The sequence below is a fragment of the Rhea americana genome, unplaced genomic scaffold (genome assembly GCF_003343005.1).
Source record: "Rhea americana isolate MKP2758 unplaced genomic scaffold, rheAme1 scaffold_134, whole genome shotgun sequence".
Lineage (NCBI taxonomy): Eukaryota > Metazoa > Chordata > Aves > Rheiformes > Rheidae > Rhea > Rhea americana.
The window spans coordinates 2,133,085-2,158,235 of NW_028185417.1; the positions used below are offsets into that span (position 1 = coordinate 2,133,085).

Below are 25,151 nucleotides of genomic sequence, written 5' to 3' on the forward strand. Positions count from 1 at the left end.
GTAGTCAGCTACTTCAGAAAATATTAGATGATAATTACTGAACAAAATGCTATGAAAGATTAAAGATTATAGAACAGAAAATGCAAAACCAATTTCAAGATTAATCTGAGATTAATACAAAACTTCATGTGCAACAGGGAAAATGAATAAATAATTACAGTTGCTGAGATTGCAAGTTCATGGACTTGGAAAAACTCTGAATTTGGTAGACTGCTTGTCCTTTCWTGGGAACTTTTCGTTTCAACTGTTTGTGTATAACAAGGGTGTTCAGTGCTCACCAAAAGATTTCCAGAGTAGGTAAAACCATGCTGAATGACAGTGGAGTTACTCAGGAGTGAGAAATTATGGCAGGTTTAGAAGTTGTGTTTTGGTGTTTGCTCTCTCAGCACGGCCTGACTTAAAAACACGCCAAGCTGGACTGATGTTTCAGCTGTTGACATTCTTTTGCCCTTAGCCCCATCTGTATGGGGACSTACCTGTCTTTTATAGGTGATGTGAAAATAGAGTATTCGTGGTCTTTTTGCAATTTTGATGCAAGAAATTCTAGATGAGGATGGGAGGTGATTGGGGAGCAGGGAGCTAGTCTGTTGGGTCTTCTGCTTCCTCTCCTTTGGTGCTTTGCAACTTTTAGAGAATGTAATAAATTCATAGTTGAGAATGAATTAAAACAGTCAAGGATCAGTGTTTCACAGGTAACTGGTTTCARAGTTCATGTTTACTAGACCTTGTGGAGAATACCTGTATTAAATGATACAGCTATTGTAGCAAAACTTCATGAAGTTATCKTTGTTCCTAGGTCTGTCCCATGTTTATTGGTAACTGAAATATTACAAGAGTTAACTGGAGTGATCAGAAGCCCTTCATTGCTCCTTCCAGCTAAACACTTAAGCTGCTGTCCTAGAAAAATTTAAAGTCTGCTCACTATCAAGGCCCTGTGAAATTTTAGGACTTTACTTGTGAATAAGTGTCCTAGCCCTCCCCCTCAAAAATAAAATAAAATAAAATAAAATGACAGACACTGGTGCTAACAACTGAATTCTTTCTCTTTCAAAGACACTGTTTACCACCAGGCTTCCCAAATTATGTCTTTCTAAGATATCTGCATCCTAGTAGAGAGGCAAAAACCGTATCTGCCCCATGTCCTTTCTACAAAAGAAAGGTGGAATTGGATCCTCTTTCTGTGTGCCTGGGAACTGCTGTCACTAACTGCATGGGAAAGTAGGACCTGGAAGCTGTTGCCATCTTTGCTGCAGTGATATGACAGTTGTCTTTCTGAGACAGTGCCACCAAGCGAATTAAACACGTGAATCCCTATCTCTTGAAAAGGGATCATGTGCTAACTACTAAAAGGAAGCCTTGCATTTATCATAGAAATTTAATGCTTTGATCCTTCTGTGGAAGTTTCCTTTGAATTTATATTATCTGTCACTGCCAGCTGTTCTAGAGAAACAGTCATCTCGTGGCATAAGTTTCCTAAACTTTAACGGACATCTGAAACAGATGAGTTTATGGCATGTTGAATGAACTCACCTTCTAATACAGTAAAATCAAATCACATAAGGAAAGTGTTTTCAAGGATGTGTTAAATTTTTGGGYAGATGTCACTGATACTTTGCCTCTGTTAGTATTATGAAGCATACTTTCATTATAATGCAGTWGGGTTTTTTTTTACCCTTCAGAAAGCCTGGCATTGCAAAAATATTTAGCTTCAGAAGTAAAAACTTGAACAAAATACAGAGATGTGATCACTGAGGGTTGTTAATCATTCCTATTAACAGAGGTTTAGACAGGCAAACTACTGTGAAARTGCTGCGAGCACAACTGATGTGCATTAGCTGTTAATACATATATTCTTAGCTAGAGAGGCGCGCACAATGGTTTTAGTTGTCCTAGTTCTCAGTGTCAAAATTGGCCTGCTGCAGGTGAGCTGTAGTGCAAGTTGTCTGGCTTGGGGGCAAGTTGCTCTTGCATCTGAGCTGGGTCTCTTGATTAAAACATCTTAGAAAAAGCAAGATGATGATTCTTAGGAGAAATAGGTGCTTCTGTCTCTGTATCACCTGTTTAAAGGTTCTGAGATAAGTAGAGAGGAACCAATCCATTGGGATGTTTGCAAAAATCTTGGATACTCTTCTAATAAATTAGTGTAATGATGATATAATCCTTCATTAGAATTTTATATTAATGACTTGTTTTCTTAGCCAACTTCCTGCCCACTTAACATATACCAAGTATTTTGACACACTGACAGCTGTGGTTTCKTATTCTTATGCCTGCTGCATAAATCAGTTGACAAATGTTTTTTTCCCCCCCTTTGTTACTCTGCTCTTAAGATTTTGTGGGGTGGGTGTGGGGATGGAGAAGGTTACTTGGTTCAATGACAGAAGTAACCAATGGATAAAAGCCAACTCTGCTCCAAATGTGCAGAGGAATAATACTTTCACTGGTCTAGGTACTGCTTTTCAATATAAAGGATTTTTGTGTTTTATATGCTTAGACATTATTAAAATTACCATTCTAAAAAGACAGCGATTGATCGTGATGCTTAAAATTTCTGAAAGAGAGGACTTGCACTGCAATAGGTCAGCAAATATGTAAGTTGGGGAAAAAGCAGGCCAGATGGGTAACTGAACAGCAAGTCCAATCAGGCCATAAGAATGCTGGTGTAAAATTGAGAATTACTGCTTTCTATTTTGCTTTTTCCATATTACAATTTAAATGTCTATATCCATAGTCCTGAAAAGCTCATTTTCCTTTCATAAGGAGAAATTAGTGCTGGTTTCTCACTGTCCTTGCCTTGCAGAGAAGACTGCTACCTCCCTCTCATTCTGCCAAATGGTTATGTACTCAGGAGCTGTAGAGGCTTTGCAGAGCAGAGAGGCCTCTCTTCTCTTTGGCATGTGCTTAATCTGTGCTGGACTCTTCTCACTTGAGGGAGTGTTTGGGATGAAAGCCAGGATGTTACAAACTCTCCAGGGAAGTGTTGGAAGCCCCACTCCTACCTAAGCAACGTCAGGCACTACATATACATTACAGTGACTAGGGTTTGTCTGGTCAATGAAGTCTGTTAGAACTTTTTTGAGTTAGAAATCCCTTTTTCTCAAAGGGTCTGGGAAACAACTTCAGAATCCAGAATCAGTTTCACCCTATGCATGGGAAGACATTTAACAGCAGTAAGTTAAATTAATTTTCTGATAGATTGCTTAGCTAATCCTTTGCTTGTTTTACAAGGTTTCAGTACTTCTGGGAGTGCAGTAATAGCCTTTATTTCTGTAAGTATCTGAATCTCTAAGGTTTCTGCAGTTCTTCAGTTGTTGGATCATTTTACATTGGATGAGAAGTAAATATGATACATCATGGTCATTGCAGCACATCCATATTTTTACACCTGATGAGGGCTGCTAATATGTATAAATAGTTTGCTTTTGAATAAATTGTAGTGTTCAATCTGTGATTTTTTTCAGAATTTTATCTTTCATTTATTAGAGAGTCTCATTTTATAAATATTCAAAATGGCCATAGAACTTAGTTTTAATATCTGATGCATATCTTGTAGTGTGCAGGATCTAAAATCCTTTTCTGGTCACTTTTTTCTTCTCCATATCCACATACTGTTTTGCATAAATGGCAAGGATTTAACTCCAAGCTGTAACTACTATTTGAATGTAGTATCTGTGGCTAGTAAGTTGGAAAGAACACTTATTGCAGAAACAAACCATTTTCCTTTTTATGTGTTTTTGGAACTGATTGTCAAAAAAATTAAATAAGGTTGAGGCTGATGTCATTGCCTAAGAAAAGGCTAGTGGGACGGGGGAGGGAAGCAGTTTTCGTTTATTTTAATTGTTAACAATGTRCTTAAATGTAAGTGAGGAAACAACGGACATTTAGTCACTTAATTTTGCAAGTGTATTTACTTTGGAATTGGTTGAATTGATAATATGTCCCATTAAATCTCGAGAGTGTGAGGGTAGCATTGAGGCTTATTTACCAGGACTTCTTAGGGGACTCATCCCCAAAGTAGAGGAAATAGGCCAGAAGCACAAGTGAAAGCAAGAATGCCAGCAGAAAAATCTGGGAAGTGTTTTTGAGACATCAACATGTGGATCAGGTTACGGACGTACCTCAAATGCTTGAAGTTCTGTAACAATCCATATCTGTGGCTGTGGCATCTGTGGATACCATTTCTGGTATTGCCAAACTTTCTTCTTCACAATTTCTCACACTATAGTAAGGCACCAATTACTGACCTTGTTTGTAGCTTTTTTGTCTTTGACTTACTAACAACTTTYGAAATAGGAGTTTGGAGCAGGCGAATGGCCAACCTCTGGCCTTCTAGCCTTATTAAATCCTACACATCTCTTTTGGTCTTTCCTTCCCTGGAAGCTGAATACTTCCAAATTTGGGGGAATTACTTTTATCTTTGCAATACATCTGGAGAACTCTGTATGTGCACCTGATCTTTTAAGTTATTAGAAACAAATGTATTTTATGCCCCTGCTGCAGTCATTATTTTTGGATGTTTTGCTAGTTTTCCTAAAGATAGTAAAATCTGCGCACGTTCTAGTGAACTCTCTTCATTCCTGGGAATGAAAGCATGAGGTTGATATTATGCTGTACTTAACCAGGGAGGAACAACTTCTTGGAGAAGTCCATTTTCCTTGCAGCTCAGATGTCTAGCATCTGAGCTTTGTTAAATTGAGTTGCAGAAACAGGTCATGTAGCAGTAATCTGCTGGAAAAAATGGCACCRTCAACAATTTGTTTCCATTAATGCTGGGGGGGAGAGGCCTATTTCCTACAGGAAGGAAAGCAGTTGATGTAATTACTGAAAACAGTTTTCTTCTGTTTTTCTCTTTTTCATCTTTGCTTTGCAATAATCTATAATACAATCTGCAAGTGTGGAAAGCCTCAATTCCTGGAGAAAAGGTTTCATGGTAGGAGGCATTAAGTGCCTTGGAACACATAATTTTCTTCARTGTTGTACTCCTCTAGTAGTGAAGACCAAGTACTTGATTTGTTGTGCAAATGACTTATGATTAGCGTCAAGTCAGCTGCACTACAACATAAGGTTTTTATTTCCTTGTATTTCTCTGTGTGTATTTGCACTCCAGTAAAGCATCTCTTAACCAGCAAGCGATCTTTCCGAACTTAAAAAAGAGAGAGAAAGAGAGAGAAAGCCTTCCCTCCTYCACATTTTAACTTCTTTTTTATTTCTGGTTTTATATCGGAGGAAGGAGTATCTATGTGGGGATCATAACGACCTGCAGTTTTGAGATGGGCAAGGCTTGATGACAAATGTCTTTTGCTCTCTCTCTTCCCCCCCCCTTGCATAACTTGTTACAGCAGAAAATTTTCTGTAATTTTCCTGCATATTCTTTGTGGCAAAGCAATTTCTAATTTTCTTTGTTCTCCCTCCCAGCCTACCTACAAGAAGGACCTTATTGCTTTGTGCCTTATCTGACGTTATCTTCACATAGTGACGCTATTATAGAATTGTTTCTCTTTCGCTCGCTCTCTTCTTCCCCCAACCACCTTCACTGCAGGAACAAGTAGTAGCAGCACCACCCCTCTAATTACTTTTGGAGCAGGTGGTTAACTTGAAAACTTAAGGACATAAATAATACTTTTATTACTTATATTATTATTATAGTATTACTACATAATTATATGTATAAATGTATATTTTAAATCAGTGACGGGACTTAATAGAAGGCAACAAAAGGATGGTTGAGAGTGTGAATTTGTACTGTGCTACAATTGCATGTATAAAGAAGCAGAACTGTTACTTAAATCCTGGACAACTTAGTTGTGCTTCAAATGTAACAGCTTTCTTATATAGCATCATAGTAGTCGCTACCCAATGAAGCCATTTTGTCTAAACACTTAAATTGGGATATGTTTTTGCCATGTCRTCTCCTCCTTTCCTTCCACCTCTCTCCAAATACCTAACAGGCCTATTCTCACTATTTGTTAGGCGTTTGCGTAGTCTATCCTGCAGGCAAAGAAGGTCTCAAAATGTGGTTTTACATTTCTAAATACAGCAGTGGTTACTTAAATCTGCAGTAACTTTTGATTTCCTTTTCTGAATTGCTTGCTTTATGAACTCCTTTACCTGAATTGAAGCTGGAACACGTCTTATAGAAGAATATATTAATTGAACTGTTTGCTGAAGTTAGAAGCATTTCCTTCTCCTCTCGGAGAAAGTTGCACAGGTAGTCATGAGGGCTCTGTAGAGAACAGCCAGTCTTAAACTGTGAAGCCTTCTGGAAAGTGTTGGTCATCTCTAACAAGCTCTGCTGSAGACTCTCACCTTGTAAAGTTTGTGTTAGTGCTCAGTTTGGAGTTCAAATGCAGAAAACATTAGCTTCCCACATGTTTTGTTGCTCTGTGTGCACTCAGCTTTTCCCGTACCTAGTACTATTTCTCCTCTTTAAGAATAAGAGTTGTTCAGATTGTGTCTCCATGCAATTTGCTTAAGAGATGGAAGGCTTACTGTTCTTTTGTTTGTTTTTCCCTCCACGTATAGGCTCGTGTTATGTATGATTTTGCTGCTGAGCCTGGAAACAACGAGCTGACCGTCAGTGAGGGGGAGATCATCATAATTACCAACCCGGTAAGAAAAATGACAGGGAAACAAGGCTTCAGTGCAGTGCCCTGACTTGTTTCTAGCAATTAGAAGAAAAGAGGTGTTAGGTGACATGGGAAGAAAGCACAGGCTACCCTCCCCTGACAAAGTAGCAAATAAATTAATACATAGAGTATTCTAGTAATGTTGTGGAAACAGATGTCATGAGCACAATGCTGGGGGGACAGGACCATCTCCCAGCCTGTGCCTGCACGCTTCAGGATTCTTTGCTCAGCACTTCTCCCCCTCTAACTGGGGTCCCGCCAAGGCAGAGGAAGGAGCTGATGGTGGTGATACCTTTCACATCTGAATGTGGTATCCTTTTTTGCTTAGTTAATGGCCTACATTTTGGGGGTGTATGTAATCTTTTGCATACTTGCCAGTTCTATTTAAATGATGATTCTAATGCACTGACTTGTTTCAGGGTTTTCAGAGATTTTTTTAATTCTTGACTTTAGCATGCCAAGACACTGGTATGTTCAGAGAACTTACCACATCTGTTACTAAATCTGTGGTCCTTTCACAATTAAAGCAATATGCTTAAAGTGCAGCAGAGGAGTGGGGAAAGTACTAAGATGATGCTGTCAAGAAATTTTAAAATCAATAATACTCTTGAACACTGATACATGACATTAATTCATGATGGGTGTGCTTTTATTTTGTAACAGTTTTACATTGATAACAAAAGAGTTTATTGAACTTCTGAATTTCCAGTAGTAATATGGTTCAGGTTTTCTTGTGAGCAAACAGTTAAATCTGGCATAAAAATTTTTTTTATTTGATCTGATTGTATAGGAAACTTAAGAAATTAGTTTAGTCTGTAGAACCCAAGTCTTTAAAGAGCATAATCACCCATAGTCCTGATCATTTAAGTTCCACTGACTTAAATATTAGAAGCAGATATTTAATRAAACCAGCACCCGCCTGAAGAACAGAGTGGTATGCTGCAGCAGAAGTAACACTTTGAATAAAGTTTATCAAGATTAAAGGGACAACAAAATTAACTAACTGCCCTATTGTACACAACAGATCAGTGCTTTAAAGTGAAGAAGTTTATTAATGTTGTTTTACATTTTAAGTAGGGCTAAACAAATAGCTTACCACTTTTAAGGTTGTTCTTATTAGTTCAAAAGGCCATATATTTAAAACAAGAACAACAAAAAGGTATTTATTTCATAATATCCATAATGAAACTGTGGGATAGATGGCCACAACAGCTCTTGATTTTTTTTTTCCCTCCTCCCCTCATTGTAGTAAGTTCAGGCAACAGTGGTTCAAGTTATGAGAGTCCATTGGTGCATATTGTAAAGTGCAATGGTGCAAATGTGGTTTATGGCTCAAAAAGTCATTACACTTGCAGATTAACCAAGCTTGTGTAGTTGTTCTGTGTTCTTGAATGTAAGCTTTTAGGTACATAAGAAAAATCAAACTGAAGTCTTATTCCAATAAGTTATTGACTTTACTGTTTGAAATAGTYAATTAATAAGCAGACTTCCCTTTGCTATGTAGAGGCTTATATAAAAATCTGAAGTGAAAGAATAAAAGTAGGCATAAACCAATACATCTATTACAAAGTAAATCAAGATATCCTGATGTTCAGTAACTGTTTTGTCTAGCATATGTGGTTGCAATTCTCAGCTGTTAATTAGTTTGATACGTATGTGTTCAAGGAACAACTGGATTCCGGGCAGAACTGGCTTATTCCAGATAATATTGTTCTGGAATTGACTTTGCTTAATGTAAAATGTATGTCTGTGTTGCCTAAAGCAAGTAATAAGAGATTGCCCCATAGAGATTAAGGTTGCAATGTGTAAGGTCTTTCCAAACAAATAGCATGAGACTTACCGATGTGATTTGTACAAAAGACCTGGAGATATTCTTTCTTGTCTGGCATAGCCTCTCAACTTACTGTTTCTGTGGGTCAYGGCTCCTGCGCACCAGCCACTGCTGCACCTTCAGCAAGTGAAGCAGCAGTTCTGCAGACATTACCAGTGACTTCGTTCCTTGAGTCTTCTTTCTTTGTCTGTTGAATGAGGCCTTTGGAAACAGTAAACTAATAACTCTGTGTGTTTTTTATGCAATCTGTGCCCAAAGAATTGACTGTGGTTGCATAAATGATCAAAAGTGCTCAAAATCAAAGTTCTTTTCCTCATACTTGTTAAAACTGAAGTCCACAGTAGCCATGTGAAACATGCATSTGTCAGTGTTCTCTGTTTAAATGTGTCTCTGCTTCTTCAGCAGATTCAAGTGAATTTGTTTGTGGTCATACAGTCATAACTGTCTTTTAAACACTGCAGTTTGCATTTGAAAGCAAGATGGTGCTTCCTCTAGAATTGTTTAAAGTATGCTATGGGATCCAGTGCCAAAACTACCATATTACTTTTTTTCTCCCCCTTTCTTTTAGGATGTTGGTGGAGGCTGGTTAGAAGGAAAAAACAGTCAAGGAGAGAGGGGACTTGTTCCAACAGATTATGTTGAAGTAAGTGACTGCAATGTGTTAAGTTCTAAGAAAGCAGAACTACTGAAAAAGCCRTCCTGTGGTATGCTAATCAGACTCTGTTGCTCAAACTTAAAACTTGCAATATTAAAGCTCAAAGTACTTAATCTCATTGAAACAACTGTAAGTGATTTTGGAGATCAGTGCAAACATCTCATTCAAAACGAGTGTGCRTCTTAGTGAGTTCCCAAGAAATACAAAGGGACCTTGGCTATAGTGAACACTGTTAGCTGTGGATGTTGGCTACTCTGAATTTTGTTCTGGTTTGGGGTCTCTCATGATTCAATAACTGTTTTGTTTTCCTGTCAGAGGATGCAGATGTGAAAATGAAATGACTAATAAAAGTCTAAACTGATGATCTTGCTGTGGCTGAGTTGCCACATGCTCATAATCTCTGGAGTGGAGCTCCAGTTCAGGATACAGTATCCCACCCCCGTCTTGTTCCTGGGGGCCAGTGCTGACTCCTCAGTGTGTGTTGGTTTGTTTAAAGACCAGTATTCCTGGGTGAGGAGGTGGAAATGAGTTGCTGAATGCAATTCTTGACCTCTAATTCATAGAGCTAGGTCATGCCTTCTAGCTGTGATTCCTGCAATCTCCTCATAAGGCTTGTTCCCTCCTTTTCCAGTACTGTGGTTTTTTTGGTTGTGTTTTGTTTGCTTTTCAAAGTGTATGGGACAGGAGGGTAGTGCTGCCTGGCAGAGTCTTGTGGGTGGTGCTTTTTTGTTGTTGTCCTTTCTCTTTTTTTTTTCTTTTTTTTYYYCYTTTTTTTTTCTTTTCTTCTCTCTCCTTCAGTTAGTGTGAGCTCATGATCTGGTAGCTTTTTGGCTCCCCAAACTTGTCCTAAATGGATCATCACAGTTTTCGAGCARTTATATTAACATCCCTGTTAATCCACAGCAAATTTATGGATCGGTGTTCACTGCCACAGGTTTTCCATGTTGCACATAGTGCAAACCAATTCCATCTGTTGAGAAGGTAAATCCTTCACATTACCACACACCTTCTTCTAGAAGGTAAAATTGAATACRAGTTCAAAAATGGCATATATAACCCTTCATATGGAATTGTCATAGAATCTTAATGTCTAGTGACAAGCATGTTAGGATGATCATACAAGATAATCAGCACAATTTGATTAATGGAAGCATGGCAAATGTTTTATAATAACTTTTTCTATTTCAGATTATAAATGAAGGTGCAAAAGATGGAATTACTTGTGGTAACTCATTAGCTGACCAAGCCTTTTTTGATTCCCTCTCTTCAAATACAGCTCAGACCAACTCAGCCGCTAAGAGCAACAGTCAGGTATGTCTGCAGGTTTTTCAGGCACAGTAGATAATGAAGCAAGTTTCTGTGTGGCCTCTGGTCRGTTGAAGGAGTGATGGACTTTGATTTTGCTGGAAGCATATGTTTTTCTTTGTATTTTCGTTCCTTTTTTTTCTTTGTTCATAGCTTTTTGTCTGGTGTGTCAGTTTACTAAGTGTCTAATAGTAAGTATCTAGTTTCAGGTTAGGTATAGGAGGATGTTTGTTATCTTAAACACAAGCTGTTTATTATGGTCTTCAGACTGCAGCATATCCCACATGCAAGAACACTTAAACACTTTAAAGACCAGAGGTCAAGAGAAGAACAAAAATTGCTTTTTCCAACAGCAGCATGTGGAGGGCTCACATGTTGAAAAGTACTTTACTCATCATAGCAGCTGGAGAGGCATTCCCAATTTGTGGAGCGCTTAAAAATCGGCTACTAGTTTTCTTAACTGTAATTTGCATTGCAGGACTTTGAGATGGACCAAGATCTCTCTTGAGTATATGTGATATATTTTTTTCTGTGACAGTGAATACAACAGTGCTTTTGCTGTGTAGTGTTTGGTTTATGCTTGCTTGTATTCAGCTGCCAGGAGTTATACAAGATTGCCTAGCTTCAAACTAGAAGATTGTAGCTGTGCTTCAGTGATCACATGTAGTTTGCATTGTTGCTGCTGTATAATAGAGAAGCTTGAGAGAGTGGAGTGGGGGGAGGCTTCCCGTGGTGCCTGTAAGTGCTTCATCATACTCCAGGCCAAGGCATGATATTAATGCGTCTTGTCTTTGGCTCCTGAACAGCTCTATCTGTGTGCTTATTCAGAACTGTAGACCTCACTGTGACTGTCCCATTGTTGATCAATAAATTGTGTGTGTGTGTGTATATACAGTATATATTATATACATATATATATGTATATATTTAGGATCAGCAGTTTATTGGCCCTATATATACTCAATTTGCAGTTTATTCATAACAAATATTGGAATACAGTCATATCATGTGAAAAGCTTGAATCTTCTGTATCAGTTCCTTATTCTTATCAGTCTTGCTCCTCTCCATTGTTCACCAATTCTGTGCGAAGCAATCAGGATAACAGGTGTACCATAGTGTACTGCAGCACAGTACTATACTGCTAATATTAATCCGAGCAAGAGAAGAAGAGTGTGCRCCTAGATGCAGCCAAGCCCTTGCAAGATCTGGGGGAAACTAGTAGAAATTGCTGCAGGCTCATAAGCATGTTTCCCGTTCTCCCCCATATCAGGAACCACACTGTTGCATGGTCAGGATTTTGTCTCATGTATTCTGTTTTCTGCAGTTGTCCTGTAGTTGAGCCAGTAGCTGTTATTTGGTTATATATTTTATAGAAAAGCGGCAGATCTTGATTTGAAGACTAGTTTCTTCAGCTTCTAATGTTTATCTGGTAGCTTGTTCCAGTGGCTTGTTGCTAATAAGAACTTGTGACTTAATTTGTATGTTGAGCAGTCTGGGTTCAGCTTCCAGCTGTCATGTCTTTTTCCACCAGATCAGAGGGTTCTCTGTGTATAGCATTTTCTCCTTGCAAAAATTCTGTGATTGATCATCTTCGTGATTTAAACAACAACAGAAGCACCTCAGCCTGTTTGCTTTCTTGATGCAAAGTAGTTTTCCTGCTCTCAACAAAGCTTGTTGTGACTTGTTTGTAAAACAGAGGTATTGGAGTTCCATGTGTTGCTCCTGTGTACCTCTTGTGAAATACAAAGGTTAAATGTTGCTGTTCTGGTGTACAGAAAACTGCTACACTGGAGGATTGCATTGGCTCTAGTCATAGTGTTGCATCAAGAGGCCGTACTGAGTTGCTAGTCTCCTGCAAGTATTAGCTTCTCATTAGTGCCACTGCTTATAAGAATCCAGTCTGCTTTGTGGGTATGACCTGTGTTCCTTGTCCCTAGATGTACTTGCATTTGATTCTGTTAACTCATKATGAACGATAAATGTTAAGTCAGGCACTTTAGACTTTTTCAGATGCAGAGTTGCAAGTGGTTGACTTAATGTTTTGAAGTGGCTTAACATCTGTAAATGATGCTTGTGTGATCAGGGCTATAGAGAGCATAGGAAAACCACGAATAAGATGTTAAAGTAGACAGACCTGGTGATGGAGGGGCAAAAGTAGTGGGAACTAAAATGTGTAGGCGTAGTGTGGTGTGCTAAGAACAGCATTCTTAAATGGCAATGTTTTATTCTATCCCTGTCTTAATATGCCCTGATAGATCTTGGAGGGAGACTGATTTTTGTTGAGTAGGAGTGCTGCTTGCAGTACAGGACCCTAATTTGTTACCATTCTCCCAGATCAGTTCCTATACGTGCTTCGCACTCTCTCAGAATAAATCTTCCTTCTTCTACCTACCTGCCTCTCAACTCCTTTACTTTCCAGGTGTACTGGAGGCTGTTGATTACCCAAGCTTTGACCCTAGATTGATTTTTTTTTTTTTTTTTTAAAGGAAGGTATTTGTTGTTGTTGTTTAGGAAATCATCTCCTGAAAAAATAATTAATAAGCAATAACCTAAAGGCAGCTACTCTTTACTTCCTTTTCTTCAGTGAGAAGGACACAGTGACCACAGCGAGACTTTTGGTGGAGTGCCAAACCTAGCTTTGCCACAGATGCGAAGTGACAATACACAGGCAGCACAAATACACTTCCTAAAGAGAAGGGAAATCTTCTCCACTTCCTTCCTTACGTTGTGTCCCAGCAATCAGCATTTTGGTAGAGCTGTCAGCTGTGCTTTTACAGGCTCCTACCCGCATAGCCCGGAACAGGTAAATGTTTCAGAGCCGCCTGTAGAGGCATAAAATCAGTCATTCAGAGGAAGCAATGAAGTTAACTACAGTTTAGTCAGTTTTTCCCTTGTTTGTGTGACTTTTTAACACTYGAAATAGAGAAGGGGAAGAACAAACAGGAGAGTGTGATGTTAAATCGCAAATGTTATGGGAAGGTGTAACATCTGATCTTTTAAAAATATTAGTCAAAAAATAAGAGGCTGCAGCCCTGCCCCCACAGCAGAGCCAAGCAGTTTTGACCCTGTAGCTCTGGAGAAGGGAAACGAAAGGAATGGGAAATTCTTCTCTGTCAAACCATTGCTACTTGGCGTGGTGATGCAGGCYACTAATTTTAGACTGCCTTTTGGGCCAACGAACGAGTAAGTATTAACTCTCAGGTTTTTTGGTGGTTTGCTTTTTATTACTCATTGCAATTGCATATATACAGTTCAATAACTTACCCATAAACTATTTCATTATTAAAGTAACACTGGCAGTAATGGCACTGAAATGAATATAAATTATGGCATGTTAAACCAAATAAATATCTTGAAATACACTGAAGGGAAAAACTCTCATCTGTGATGCAAGATAACAGTGGTGCTTTCCCCTCTCCCTGCCACCTTGTGTTATTTCTCTGACATTTGAGTCACTTCCAGAGGCTGCAACAACAGCAGATATCCTGCTATTCACTTTTATTTAATAGTGCTTCTTTCTTACTCGAAGCAAGCAGGAGATTGCTAGCTTGATGGTATTCTGTTGGTAACTGGGGGGGGAGRGAGTAGGTAGTTGGAGTATATATGGAAATACAAACTTTGTCTAAGATTTACTTAGAGTAGTCTCCTTTAATTGTTTTGGGGGAACTTATGCTTAGGTAATCAAGAATAGTGCTTTTTGAGTCAAACATGTGCTTCTGGTTTTTGCACATGTTCCAGCTTCAYAAACAACTATTTTAACACTAATGATCCACATCTGTTCTGAACCACAGCTTATGGTGACTTTTCATTTATCTAACTTTAGTATATTTTAAAGACATGAACAAATATCATCCTACTGGACCTTTCCATAAAAAGAAAAAGTGTGTAYCTGACTGACTACATTGGACCCAAGCTAAGCCTCTCAGTAACAGGCACTACCATTTTTAGCTGTACAGTAGTTTCATCAGTGGTACTTTAGTCATAAGGTACTTTAGTTACTTATAGACTGTGTAACGTGTGTTTGCACATACGGTAAAAAATGGCATAGACTTCAGCATACTATATATTTTAGTATGCAGATTTTTCCTCCCTTCTCCTTGTAGCTTAAAATMTAGATATTTTTTTGAAGAACAAAAGCCTGGTGTTAAATACAAAAGCAGAATGAAACTGAAAAAAWTGAATGCTATCTATTTCAGGTTGAAAGTGATCACCTGTTACATTGACATAAGTAGTGTAAAGCCACATCTACCACTTTTAAGATTAAAAAAAAATACTTCTTACTAACCATAAGTTGCATTTGTAGAGGAATTCGTTCCCTTTTCTTGATACTGATTATCTAATTATGGCTAAAACTACTCTTGTATATCTTCTGCAAGTTCGTGGGGGTATTTTGAATTGCAAATTTTTATTGGTTAATTMCAGTGTAACTTTAATAAACCTACACAGCAAGCATTTTCAGGTGGGCTGACCAGCAAGGGCCTGTGAGTAAGTACAAGAAGCTGCTAACAGAATCTTATTATGTTCATATTTTATTGCCCAGTGGTAAATGTGAAATCACTCAAGATAGTTTCTCTCTCAGTGAAAGAAGGAAAGCTGCTGCATAGTCTGTTTATTTACATATTCTTCAACAACTAGCTTACATATAGAATRTCTTTGACTTCAGAAGACTGGGACTTGTGAAAACTCCTAGTTTGGTGTGCAGGAGCTGAGACTACTCATAAGATACCTGGTGTGTACACRTAAGGCGCTGAACATGTGCAAGGAGAAAGCTAAGAAAACTATTCTAGAGCTTTACTTTCTTTCCCTTCTGCTAGTTGCAGCTTAATGCTGGAAAGACAAATTGTAGTTGTTAAATTTGTATACCTGCCCTCCTCTGCACTTCCTGGAAATATAAACTGCASTAAATGTGAAGACTGAAGAAAATAAGTATAGCGCTTGTAATGCAAAATGCACTACTCCACTTCTGTGGAAGACATGACTTGCATCAATTACTGCAATCCTGCAACAGTGTTCCTGTTCTTTGTCATCATTACCTACCTGTACTAAGATAGAAGTATTGTCTTGGGACATGCATGACTCATATTTGATTGGATCCAGTCTTTCTTGTTAAACCAGTATGCTAAAATACCTTATCATAAAATATATATAGGGAGGCTCACCATGGAAGTTGCARTAATTTTAACTGTTTATGGATTTAAAAAAATTCTTTTCTCTATAACTCTGCATAAATACATATTGTAAAATATATAATTATTATAGAATTAAATGTAAAGTTACTCWGTGTGTAAATAATCTCTTTATTGGCACAGTAAAAAGATGTCTAAATAGAAATGCAAGCAAAACTAGTTGTGGGTGAAACTGTTTTTCARAAGGCACAAAAATACTTGAAATGTTTTATTTTGGCTTGCTGCTTTCATGATTAGGAACTTCCGGTTCTTGTTACAGATAATGACAATATAACATCCTCCATTCTTAACTTTAGCCTGAGAACAATTCTTTTTTTTTCCACATCTAAGTCACAAAATTGCATTCAGACCTGTAAAAGGAATTTGTGACCAACTCCTGTTTAACAAAAATTCCAGGCAATCATGCTATAAAATACTGGAAACAGACTTGCTCACTTTGAAATGCGTTGCATTCATGTATTTATTTGAAACAAAATAACATCCAAAAAAAGGCTTTTGACTGGTTGTACCAATTCAAATTGCAGAACTGTCTTTATATATATATAATGTGTGTCCGTCCTAATGGAATGCGAAAGCTCAGGTGACAGGCAGCAAGTTGTTAAACTGCAGTATTTCTATCACTCTTCATAATGCTCTTGTAGCCTCAGGCAAAATCTGACTACTTTGGTAGTATTTTGCAATTTACAGTGCTTGTGCGCTTTCTCTTACAGCTTTGTTTTCATTTGCCTTCTTGTTTTATGAGTTATATCGTGGTCTAGCAGTTTGCCATTGACCAGTTATTACCAGAATATTTTTATTTGGTGATGGTGACAGTCTTTCAGCTTTTGTATGAGTGTTCCCACTTGCATRCATACTTACAGTGACCTGAGATATATGGTATTCATATGTTGCACTCTTTTCCACCCACCCAACCCACAGCAGGAGGTTTAGTGCAGTATATTCTTTATCTTCGGCTTTATTTTTAATTTCCTTGTTCATTGAGTACTTCTTATTTCAAGCAGTAAGCTTTGGCRTTTGTCATTCAGACTGCTGATCTGAAAAGTCTTGGTGGTCATCCTCTTCAATTYCTTCTCCAAGAAGGGCAAAAAGGAAAAAGCCTGTAGTCTGTTTTACAACAAAAATAGATGGTGCTTCTTCCACAAAGAAAGGATAAAGGTGGAAACTGTGTTTAATCTTTATAACCTCATCCTGRGATGTCTAGAAGAGAACATCAAAGAGGAATAGGGAATTGTTTTCATCCGTTTTTGGTATTGGTGTGACTGCTCCTTCGAAAACTATCTGAAATTTATCATTTGAGTTTGAAAAWGAAACCATTATGGACTGAAGTCACYTMWAGAGAAGACAAGGATAATTAAGATAGCAAAGGTATCTTTATAATGAAGATTSAAGACACCCTTGTTATATCCTCTTTGAGGATGTCAAGATGTGACTTGACTGCCATTTATGTGTGCCTGCTTGGGTGACAAAAATACATATCTGGATGACAGAACTCCTTGAACAAACGTATGCAGGGTTTTTTAGTGGCTGAAAGTTGAAACAAAGCAAACTTGAATTAAAAGATCACTTTCTTTAGGCAGTGAGCAGGACCTCTGGAAAGAGCTGGCAATAGATGTGATTTTTTTTCCCCTATCCCAATCATTGGTATCTATTCTTTGTTCAAGTTCAAATTATGCATCTTTCCAAAAAGATTATTCTCTACCTCAAACAGGATTTATTTGTATTTATTTTTTTAGTTGAATCAGGAGTAAATAGATGGAAATCCTGTGCTTTCAGTGTGCAGGTGTCATGCAGGCTTTAGCACACTTAGGCTATGAATAACCTCACRAGTAAGGAAATGGGAATAAAACTGGAAAAAGAACAGAAAAACATAATTGTTCTGCTCCTCATGGTTCTTGCATTGGTTTTTCTTTTTCTGGCTAAAAGCAAGGAAGGGCCTAGCAGGTGGACTTAGCTTGCAAGCASACAAAGCGCAGCTCCTTTGCTGAGGCTCTCGTTAAGGAGACAGATCTGCTTTTGGAGGGCCTCTGTGCTGTTGCTTTCATGCTTTTAACCACAAGAAGATTCTAATAAGAGTCCATAAGATTGATTGTACCCTCAAATTCAGCCCACTTTTGCTTTTTCTAGAAGACCTCTTTAAGGAGAGAATAGGTTAAAATGGTACAATAGAAAAGAAGATCTTTCTTTTAAGAGTAAAAGAGGTGCCAACGACATGTTAAGGTATATACACATTAATGATTTACCAAGAAGTAAGCTTGATAGTGAAATATCATGGGCATGGCAGCTACTTCAGTATCTGCTAAAGTACATGCTTATTCCATGATAAATGCTGCATAGTGAATACAATTCTGTGATTGCTGCAGTGTGAACCCTTCACATTTCTCTTTGGAAAAACAAGTTTTGTTAGTAGGGTGCCTGTCTTTATTTGCTTTATATATGTATCTATTCAGGGTGCCTGTCTTTATTTGCTTTATATATGTATCTATTCAGAAGCACTGCTATCCAGAGACCTTTGAGTGTCTGACTGTCCCCAAAGCTTTTTCTCCATGTGTGTTGTAACTAAGGAAGCTATAAAGTTGGAGAAGTATGTTAATTCCTGTGACTTTTTCAACTAAGCCACAGTGACTTCCCTGTATATCCTGCTATTTAACTCTGCTGTCTGTCACTTTTCAACACCTTTTTGAGAGTGTAACACTTGTCACTGCAGTGTGGGCCATAGGATGACTTCCTGGACTTCCCTTGATCTGCTTGGACTTACATTCCTGTTCACTACTTCAGCACAACTTCTGTCTCTCAGAGTAGATTTCAAGGTGTATTTCTTACATTTGGAGATTATCATCTAGATGGCCTACCTGTATCTTTTTAGCTACTCAGCTGAGTTTTAGCGTCTGAGTTTGGATTGGTGTTTGACCCCCAGGAGTAGAGTGAATTGATTTTTTTCATCAGAAGCATACTGTTAATATCCAGAAAGAGTCTGCCAGRAATAACTTATTTGGCATCAAAAAAGACTTTTAGTCAGGACAGAGAGAAAGAGAGGCCTTAGCAACATTTCTTAACATTACTGGCTATGACTTTGGATTCTTAACAGACACTGCTTTTTTCTGTTTCACTCATGATTCATTTGGTGAAGATACTGACCTTATATCCCTAAGCTGAGGCTTTTCCTGTTRTGGATCTTTTTCTACTTACTCAGCTATAATTAAGTCTTCAAAAAACATACTGGACTCACACTCACACCCTATGCTTAATGGATGAATCTTAAAATATTTAGTAAAGTGCCCCTTCCTCCTTCTGTTTCCCTAATTGCCTTTTTTTCTCTGGTACAGCAGGAGTGAGCGAGGCCATAACAGTCTACAAAGGTGAAACTTGGCTGCCTTTAAGAAGGTTACCCTTGAGTTAAATCTCAGGTATACTTAATGTTCATGCTCAAGGAAGAGACGCAGCCTTTCATATGGAGGTTRATTAATTTAAGTATGCATGATACGGCATTTTCTTCTTGTAGATTTTCATTTGAGGATTGCTTTGCATACATAGATGTTAGGTGTGCTTTGTCAAGTTATATTAACTGAAGAAGTTTTTAAACTGACTCTTTTTCTTGTGCTAACTAAAGAGTGATCCAGAAGAGTCTCAGTTTCAGTTACTGGAAAAGCAAAGGTGTGAGAATGTGTAATTTAATCACTTACAGAATACTTGCTGGTTTAATTAGGGTTCATTCAACCAGAGCTCAGCCACTCTAATAATGGCTTTATGGAATTTGTCAGCTGCTGAGATCTGCAGAGCTGCTGAGTGGRGCTGTGATTGCTCTTCTAACAAATGCTGTGTCTCTACTGGGGCCTCCATAGTGTTGTGGGACCTTGAGTATTTTGGATACCTGAACCTTTCTTCAGGTGATTTTTGGCTGCTGTTTGTCCACAATGTGTGTGTACATAGGCAAACATTTGAAGAAAGATGGATTAGTTACAAAGAACAACTTAAGTAATTCATTTCCCCTTGCTGTACAACATCACTGTACAACATGTATATCAGCAGCTACTTTTAAGCTTTGAGGTGATCACTCTTGACAGACGTTCTTTTTAGTAGTGCACTCAATATTAATATTACTGCCTATTACAGCCCCTTGTTTTGCAGCAGATCTTAAGCTTTCTTTGCCACCCACTCTGGTACCAGGTTTCACATGAGCTACAGAGAAGAGGAAAACTTTACTCAGCCTTCTGGCAGTCATCCCACTTCAGGACTTTCATTTGCCAGTCATCAGCACAGCATACATTGCAGAAGTATATGCAAAYGAATGTTATGCAAACTCTTCTTTTCTAGGTGCTCTAAGTTAAGTTAGAAGTAGGCTCATTCTTTCCCATGTGTATGCATTTTCCTTTAGGAARGATGTTAAACTCTGATGGCATGTATGATGTTTTTTCTAAGATGTTTTTAAACATCCTAGGAAGAACAGACTGATGCCTTATACACTACTGCCAACTTCTTTGTAAAACATGAGAGTAGTCCTATATGTCAGCTGTCCAAGAATTAAGTAGACCTCAGCAGTTTAGTTCCCCAAGAGAGCGGTCTTCTCRTATCAGTTTATTGTTCAAAAAACCCGAAACCCTTATCTGTATAGAAGCAGTCCACAAAATCCTTTTCTCTCCAGGCCCTGGAGACACCTACTGCTGTCTGTTTTTTCTGATTTCTCAGAAAATTTCACCATTCTTCCAAATGGTGATTCCCCACCATGCGAAGCCTTGGCCTTCATCTCCAGCTCCTGGGGAAGTGTCATTTGCATGTATCCAACTGAGTTACCTGACTCTGGGTATAAAGAGCTGCTGCCATATGATTTCAATGATGTAGGTCTCAAGCGTTTTCAGGTCTTACAGAGGTTTGATGTTGCCTGCGAAGTCTGGCTGTAAGAAGACTATATTTTGGGAAAAAAATTAAAGCAGAGCTCTTTAACAGAACTAAATTATTAGCTTAAAGTAAATTGGTAGAACAGCARTGTGTCAGCATAAGTACAGCTATGTCTGATAGAAAAGAGTATTCATTTTTCTAGTAAGTGGTGGACAAAATGTGTCGTTCTTATTGTTAGGACTGTTTTGACATTTTTAGCAKTGAGGAATCRTAGAATCAGTAAGGTTGGAAGAGACCTCTGGARATCATCTCATCCAACCCCCCTGCTTAAGCAGGGTCACCTAGAGCATGTTAGACAGGGTTGCGTCCTGGCATGCCTTGAAGATCTCCAGAGAAGGAGACTCCACAACCTCTCTGGGCAACCTGTKCCRGTGCTCCATCACTCTCACAGGGAAGAAATTCCYCCTCACGGTCAGGCAGAACTTCCTGTGCTTCAGTTTCTGCCCATTGCCTCTTGTCCTGTCACATGGGACAACTGAAAAGAGTTTGTACCCTCCCTTCAGGTACACATTGATAAGATCCCCYCCTCAGTCTTCTCTTCCTCAGGCTACAGAGGCCCCGCTCTCGCAGCCGTTCCTCATAGGGGCAGGTGCTCCAGCCCTCTGATCATCATCGTAGCCCTACGCTGGACTCTCTCCAGTAGCTCCATGTCTCTCCTGTTCTGGGGAGCCCAGAACTGGGCACAGTACTCGAGATGAGGCCTCCCCAGGGCTGAGTAGAGGGGCAGGATCACCTCCCTCCACCTGCTGGCAACACTCTTCCTAATGCACCCCAGGAGACTGTTGGCCTTCTTGGCCACAAGGGCACATTRCTGGCTTATGGTCAACCTGTCATCCACCAGCACTCCCAGGTCCTTCTCTGCAGARCTGCTCTCCAGAAGGTCAGCCCCCAGCTTATACTGGTGCCTGGGGTTATTCCTCCCYAGGTGCAGGACCCTCTGCACTTGCCCTTGTTGAACCTCATGAGGTTCCTCCCTGCCCAGCTCTCCAGCCTGTCCAGGTCTCTCTGAATGGCAGCACAGCCCTCAGGTGTGTCAACCACTCCTCCCAGCTTCATATCATCAGCAAACTTTCTGAGGATGCACTCTGTCCCCTCTTGCAGGTCATTGATGAATAAGTTGAACAGGATGGGACCCAGTACTGAGGCCTTGRGAACTCCACTAGCCACAGGCCTCCAACTGGACTCCACGCCACTGATGATGACCCTCTGAGCTCTGCCTTTCRGACAGTTCTCAATCTGCCTCACAGTCCACTCGTCTAACCCACACTTCCTGAGCTTGCTTAGGGGGATGTTATGGGAGACAGTGTCRGAAGCRTTGCTTAAGTCAAAGTACACAACATCCACTGCTCTCCCCCGTCTACCCAGCCAGTCATTCCATCATAGAAGGCCATCAGGTTGGTTAAGCAGGATTTCCCCTTGGTGAATCCATGCTGACTACTCCTGATCACCTTCTYCTCYGTACGTCCGGAGATGACATCCGGAATGAGCTATTCTATCCGCTTTCCAGGGATGGAGGTGAGGCTGACCGACCTATAGTTGCCTGGGTCCTCCTTCTTGCCCTTCTTGAAGACTGGAGTGACACTGGCTTTCTTCCAGTCCTCAGGCACCTCTCCAGTTCTCCAGGACCTTTCAAAAATGATGCAAAGCGGCTTGGCAATAACATTCGCCAGCTCCCTCAGTACCCGTGGGTGCATCCCATCTGGGYCCATGGATTTGTGGATGCCTAGCCTGCCCAGAAGGTCTCTAATCCTTTCCTCCTCAACCAAAGGATCTAAAGGAAAATCGTAATTGCAGCCTTAAATCTAAAAATCTGTAAAAGTAGTTGGGTTTTTGTCTTTTAAACAGATTGAATGCCAAAAAACACTTGTAATGTTTACCTTCTGAACACTTATTTGTTGCACAAACAAGGCTTTTTTTTTTTTTTTTGCTTACAAGAGGATGCTTCAAATCCMCAWAATRAACCAGATTGTACTCAGATTTTGTAGAGAAATAGACTTGTCCGTAAGCTGAAATACAAATTGGAGAATGTGGGATGGGGGGGAATAGAATGTGAACTTGCTGTGTGTGGGTTTTTTGTAGAAGAAACAAACATTCAATTCTTCTGCAGTGTTTGAGAAGACTAACATAGATTTCAGTGAGTTTTTTAAAAGTTCTGTTCTAGCAGATGCTCCAGATTTCATGGAAATTTTATCATCTAATAGCAATTAATTACTATTAGATTTACCTTTTGTGAGATGCTGCTACATAAGGATAGTGCACTGATTTCTGTAGGTCTTCAGGGCTTTTCTTTTTGCAAAACTCAATTTCTCCCTTTGCTGAACAAGACAAGCTTTGTAGACTTTGTTTGCTTTCCTTCCCCTTCTTCTCCTCCTTCCTTCTACACTTTGGGTATGTGGGTTTTGATTTGTTGTTTTTCCTTGCTGCCAGCTAGTCTGCACTAAAAATGGCTGGAGTGGAATACACTTAACTAGTCAATGCATTTTCAAAGTGTAGTGTTAAAAGCAAAAAGAGCCAAGCAGGATGCTAAGCTATTAATCCAATGTACTGACAGATAAACTTTGACAAATTGATGTAGTAGTTTGAGACATATTTGCTGTACACTCTTTCCCTGAGGTTTCCACMTCCACAGCAGCATCAGCAGAAGGGTAAATATGATTTACCTTTGTCAGAAGCTTGTGCTGAGGGAGTAAGTTTACAGGGAGATGCTGGGCTCTGTTCTCTGAGATGCTTGTTTCCTTCCCTCATCTCTGCTGTAAATGAGGTAACCCCTGGCAAGGAAGTYGAGCAGGTTGCTGGGCACAACTCCTGAACTGTCACACCAACAGTGATAGATGGGAGACTTATAGTTTGCTTCTAACGAAGCCACTAATCTCACTCTAGTAAAATAAAGCATTCAATAAAGTCTTAGTCATTGACTTCTGACTGTGCAAATTTGTGTGTATGATAGGTCACATGCACCAAACTTCTGGTGTTAGCGTAAAGTAATTACTGTAGGTAAGGTGCTTTATAATGTTGTTGGAAGAAGTAATTTGATTTCCCTAAGGAGATGGAACACTATTACTAAGTATGTACTAGTGTCACATTACTGAAAAGCTTATCAGGCCTTCGAGGTGCTACGCAGCTCTTAAAAATGCAGTGGACTTGAGGCTGAGCTGCTGCWCCTAAACCAAACCAGTGAAGTGCTGCATGCAGATTTGTAGCCTATCAGCAGGGGAGCAAAAGCTCCGAGAAGAAAGTATATCACCTCTGCTTTCTTCAGCATTTTCTTCATTTTTGTCTCCTATTTGTCTCCTATAATGTAGGTAAACAATGCCAATGATCCTTGGTCAAGCTGGAACGCTGGGAAGTCTGGGAACTGGGATAATGGAAACGCTGGTGATAGCTGGGCAACAAAACCTGAAAGCACAGCTGGGCAGAGAAACAGTGCTTCAAATAACTGGGAAGCAGCAGCGGCATTTGGTCATCCACAGGCATATCAAGGACCAGGTATGCTAATACTTTTATTTTTGAATAAATTAGAATAGATGAGCAATAGATGTGGGAACTGCCTAACCTTTCCTAACTACAGAATGTGATTTATAAAACTGAAAAACTTACTGTTAGCAAATCACCATTTGGGTAAACAGGCTACTAAAGTAATGTTTTTTAATTAGGGGGAAAAAAAAGAGTTCAGGTGATATACAAGAACATGCACATCAAACCTGCATGGAGATTTGGCAAGCCAGTCTTGCACATAAATGATCAATTCCCAGGCATGTTCAACATGCATGAGAAGAACTCTGAAAATGCACACCCTTAAATTTGTGCCCTCAGGCCTGTGAAGAGGCCTGATCTAATCTCTAAATTTGAAGTACTAGCTAGTCTCTCAGAAAGCTTCCTCACCTTTTTTGTTAAGGTTTAAATGAAGAGAACTTAAATCTGGGGAATGCTAACCTGGACTGTATGAATATGGAACACTCTAGGATTTGTTTTAACACACCAGCAATTTTTTTTCCCCTCAGTGGATTTCTAGTGTAGTGTCCTATAAGCTGTGTTTTGAAAAGGCAGGTGAAGGGAATAACTGATAAAAGAATCAAAAAATATGAGGCTGTGGGTTAGTGCTTAATATCTTCACCTTGTTGATCATTTGTRTATGAATGCTGAGGTGGCTGCTTCCTTTTTGTAAAGAAAAAAATCTAACTTTTCTTCTTTTCCTTCTTCTGTGCTTTAGCAGCTGCTGATGACGATGATTGGGATGATGACTGGGATGACCCAAAATCAACTTCACCATCTTATCTCGGTTACAAGGAGACTGAGCCATCAGAGGCTGGGGGGCCCCAGCGTGCAAACTCTCGTGCAGCTGCTATGAAGTTACCACTTAACAAGTAATGTGGGACAAATGTGTATACACTAAGGAGAACTGGAATTTGAGTTGTGGAAGTGTGTTTCCATTCAATCTACTAGAAATAGGCAATGGAAATATTACCAGTTTGAGGTGGAGATGGGTTTGTAATTCAGCACAGCCCCTAAGTGATCAGAGAGGATAAATTCATGGAGTGCATGACATAACTGTATATTTTGGAGGCATAACAGACAGTCAAATGCTGTTTCTATGGGGTCTGAACTTCTCCCACTGTTCTTTAAAATTTAGCCCTCTTTAGCACTCTGTATGTGCT

At 39.3% G+C, this 25,151-nt stretch overlaps 1 protein-coding gene across 2 annotated transcripts in view; it reads left to right on the forward strand.

Moving 5' to 3' along the window:
• The first annotated feature begins 6,526 nt into the window (after positions 1-6,526).
• Positions 6,527-25,151, forward strand: part of SNX9 (sorting nexin 9) — a 46,143-nt gene continuing 27,518 nt past the window's right edge. Inside the window, exons 1-5 of one of the 2 annotated variants that reach the window (XM_085297997.1) lie at positions 6,527-6,609; positions 9,026-9,100; positions 10,301-10,423; positions 23,799-23,982; positions 24,707-24,860. In XM_085297997.1, the coding sequence (XP_085154123.1) occupies positions 6,532-6,609; positions 9,026-9,100; positions 10,301-10,423; positions 23,799-23,982; positions 24,707-24,860 (614 nt within the window). In that variant the 5' untranslated portion in view covers positions 6,527-6,531. The remainder of the gene's footprint in view (positions 6,610-9,025; positions 9,101-10,300; positions 10,424-23,798; positions 23,983-24,706; positions 24,861-25,151) is intronic. The other variant, XM_085297998.1, reaches the window with a different exon arrangement.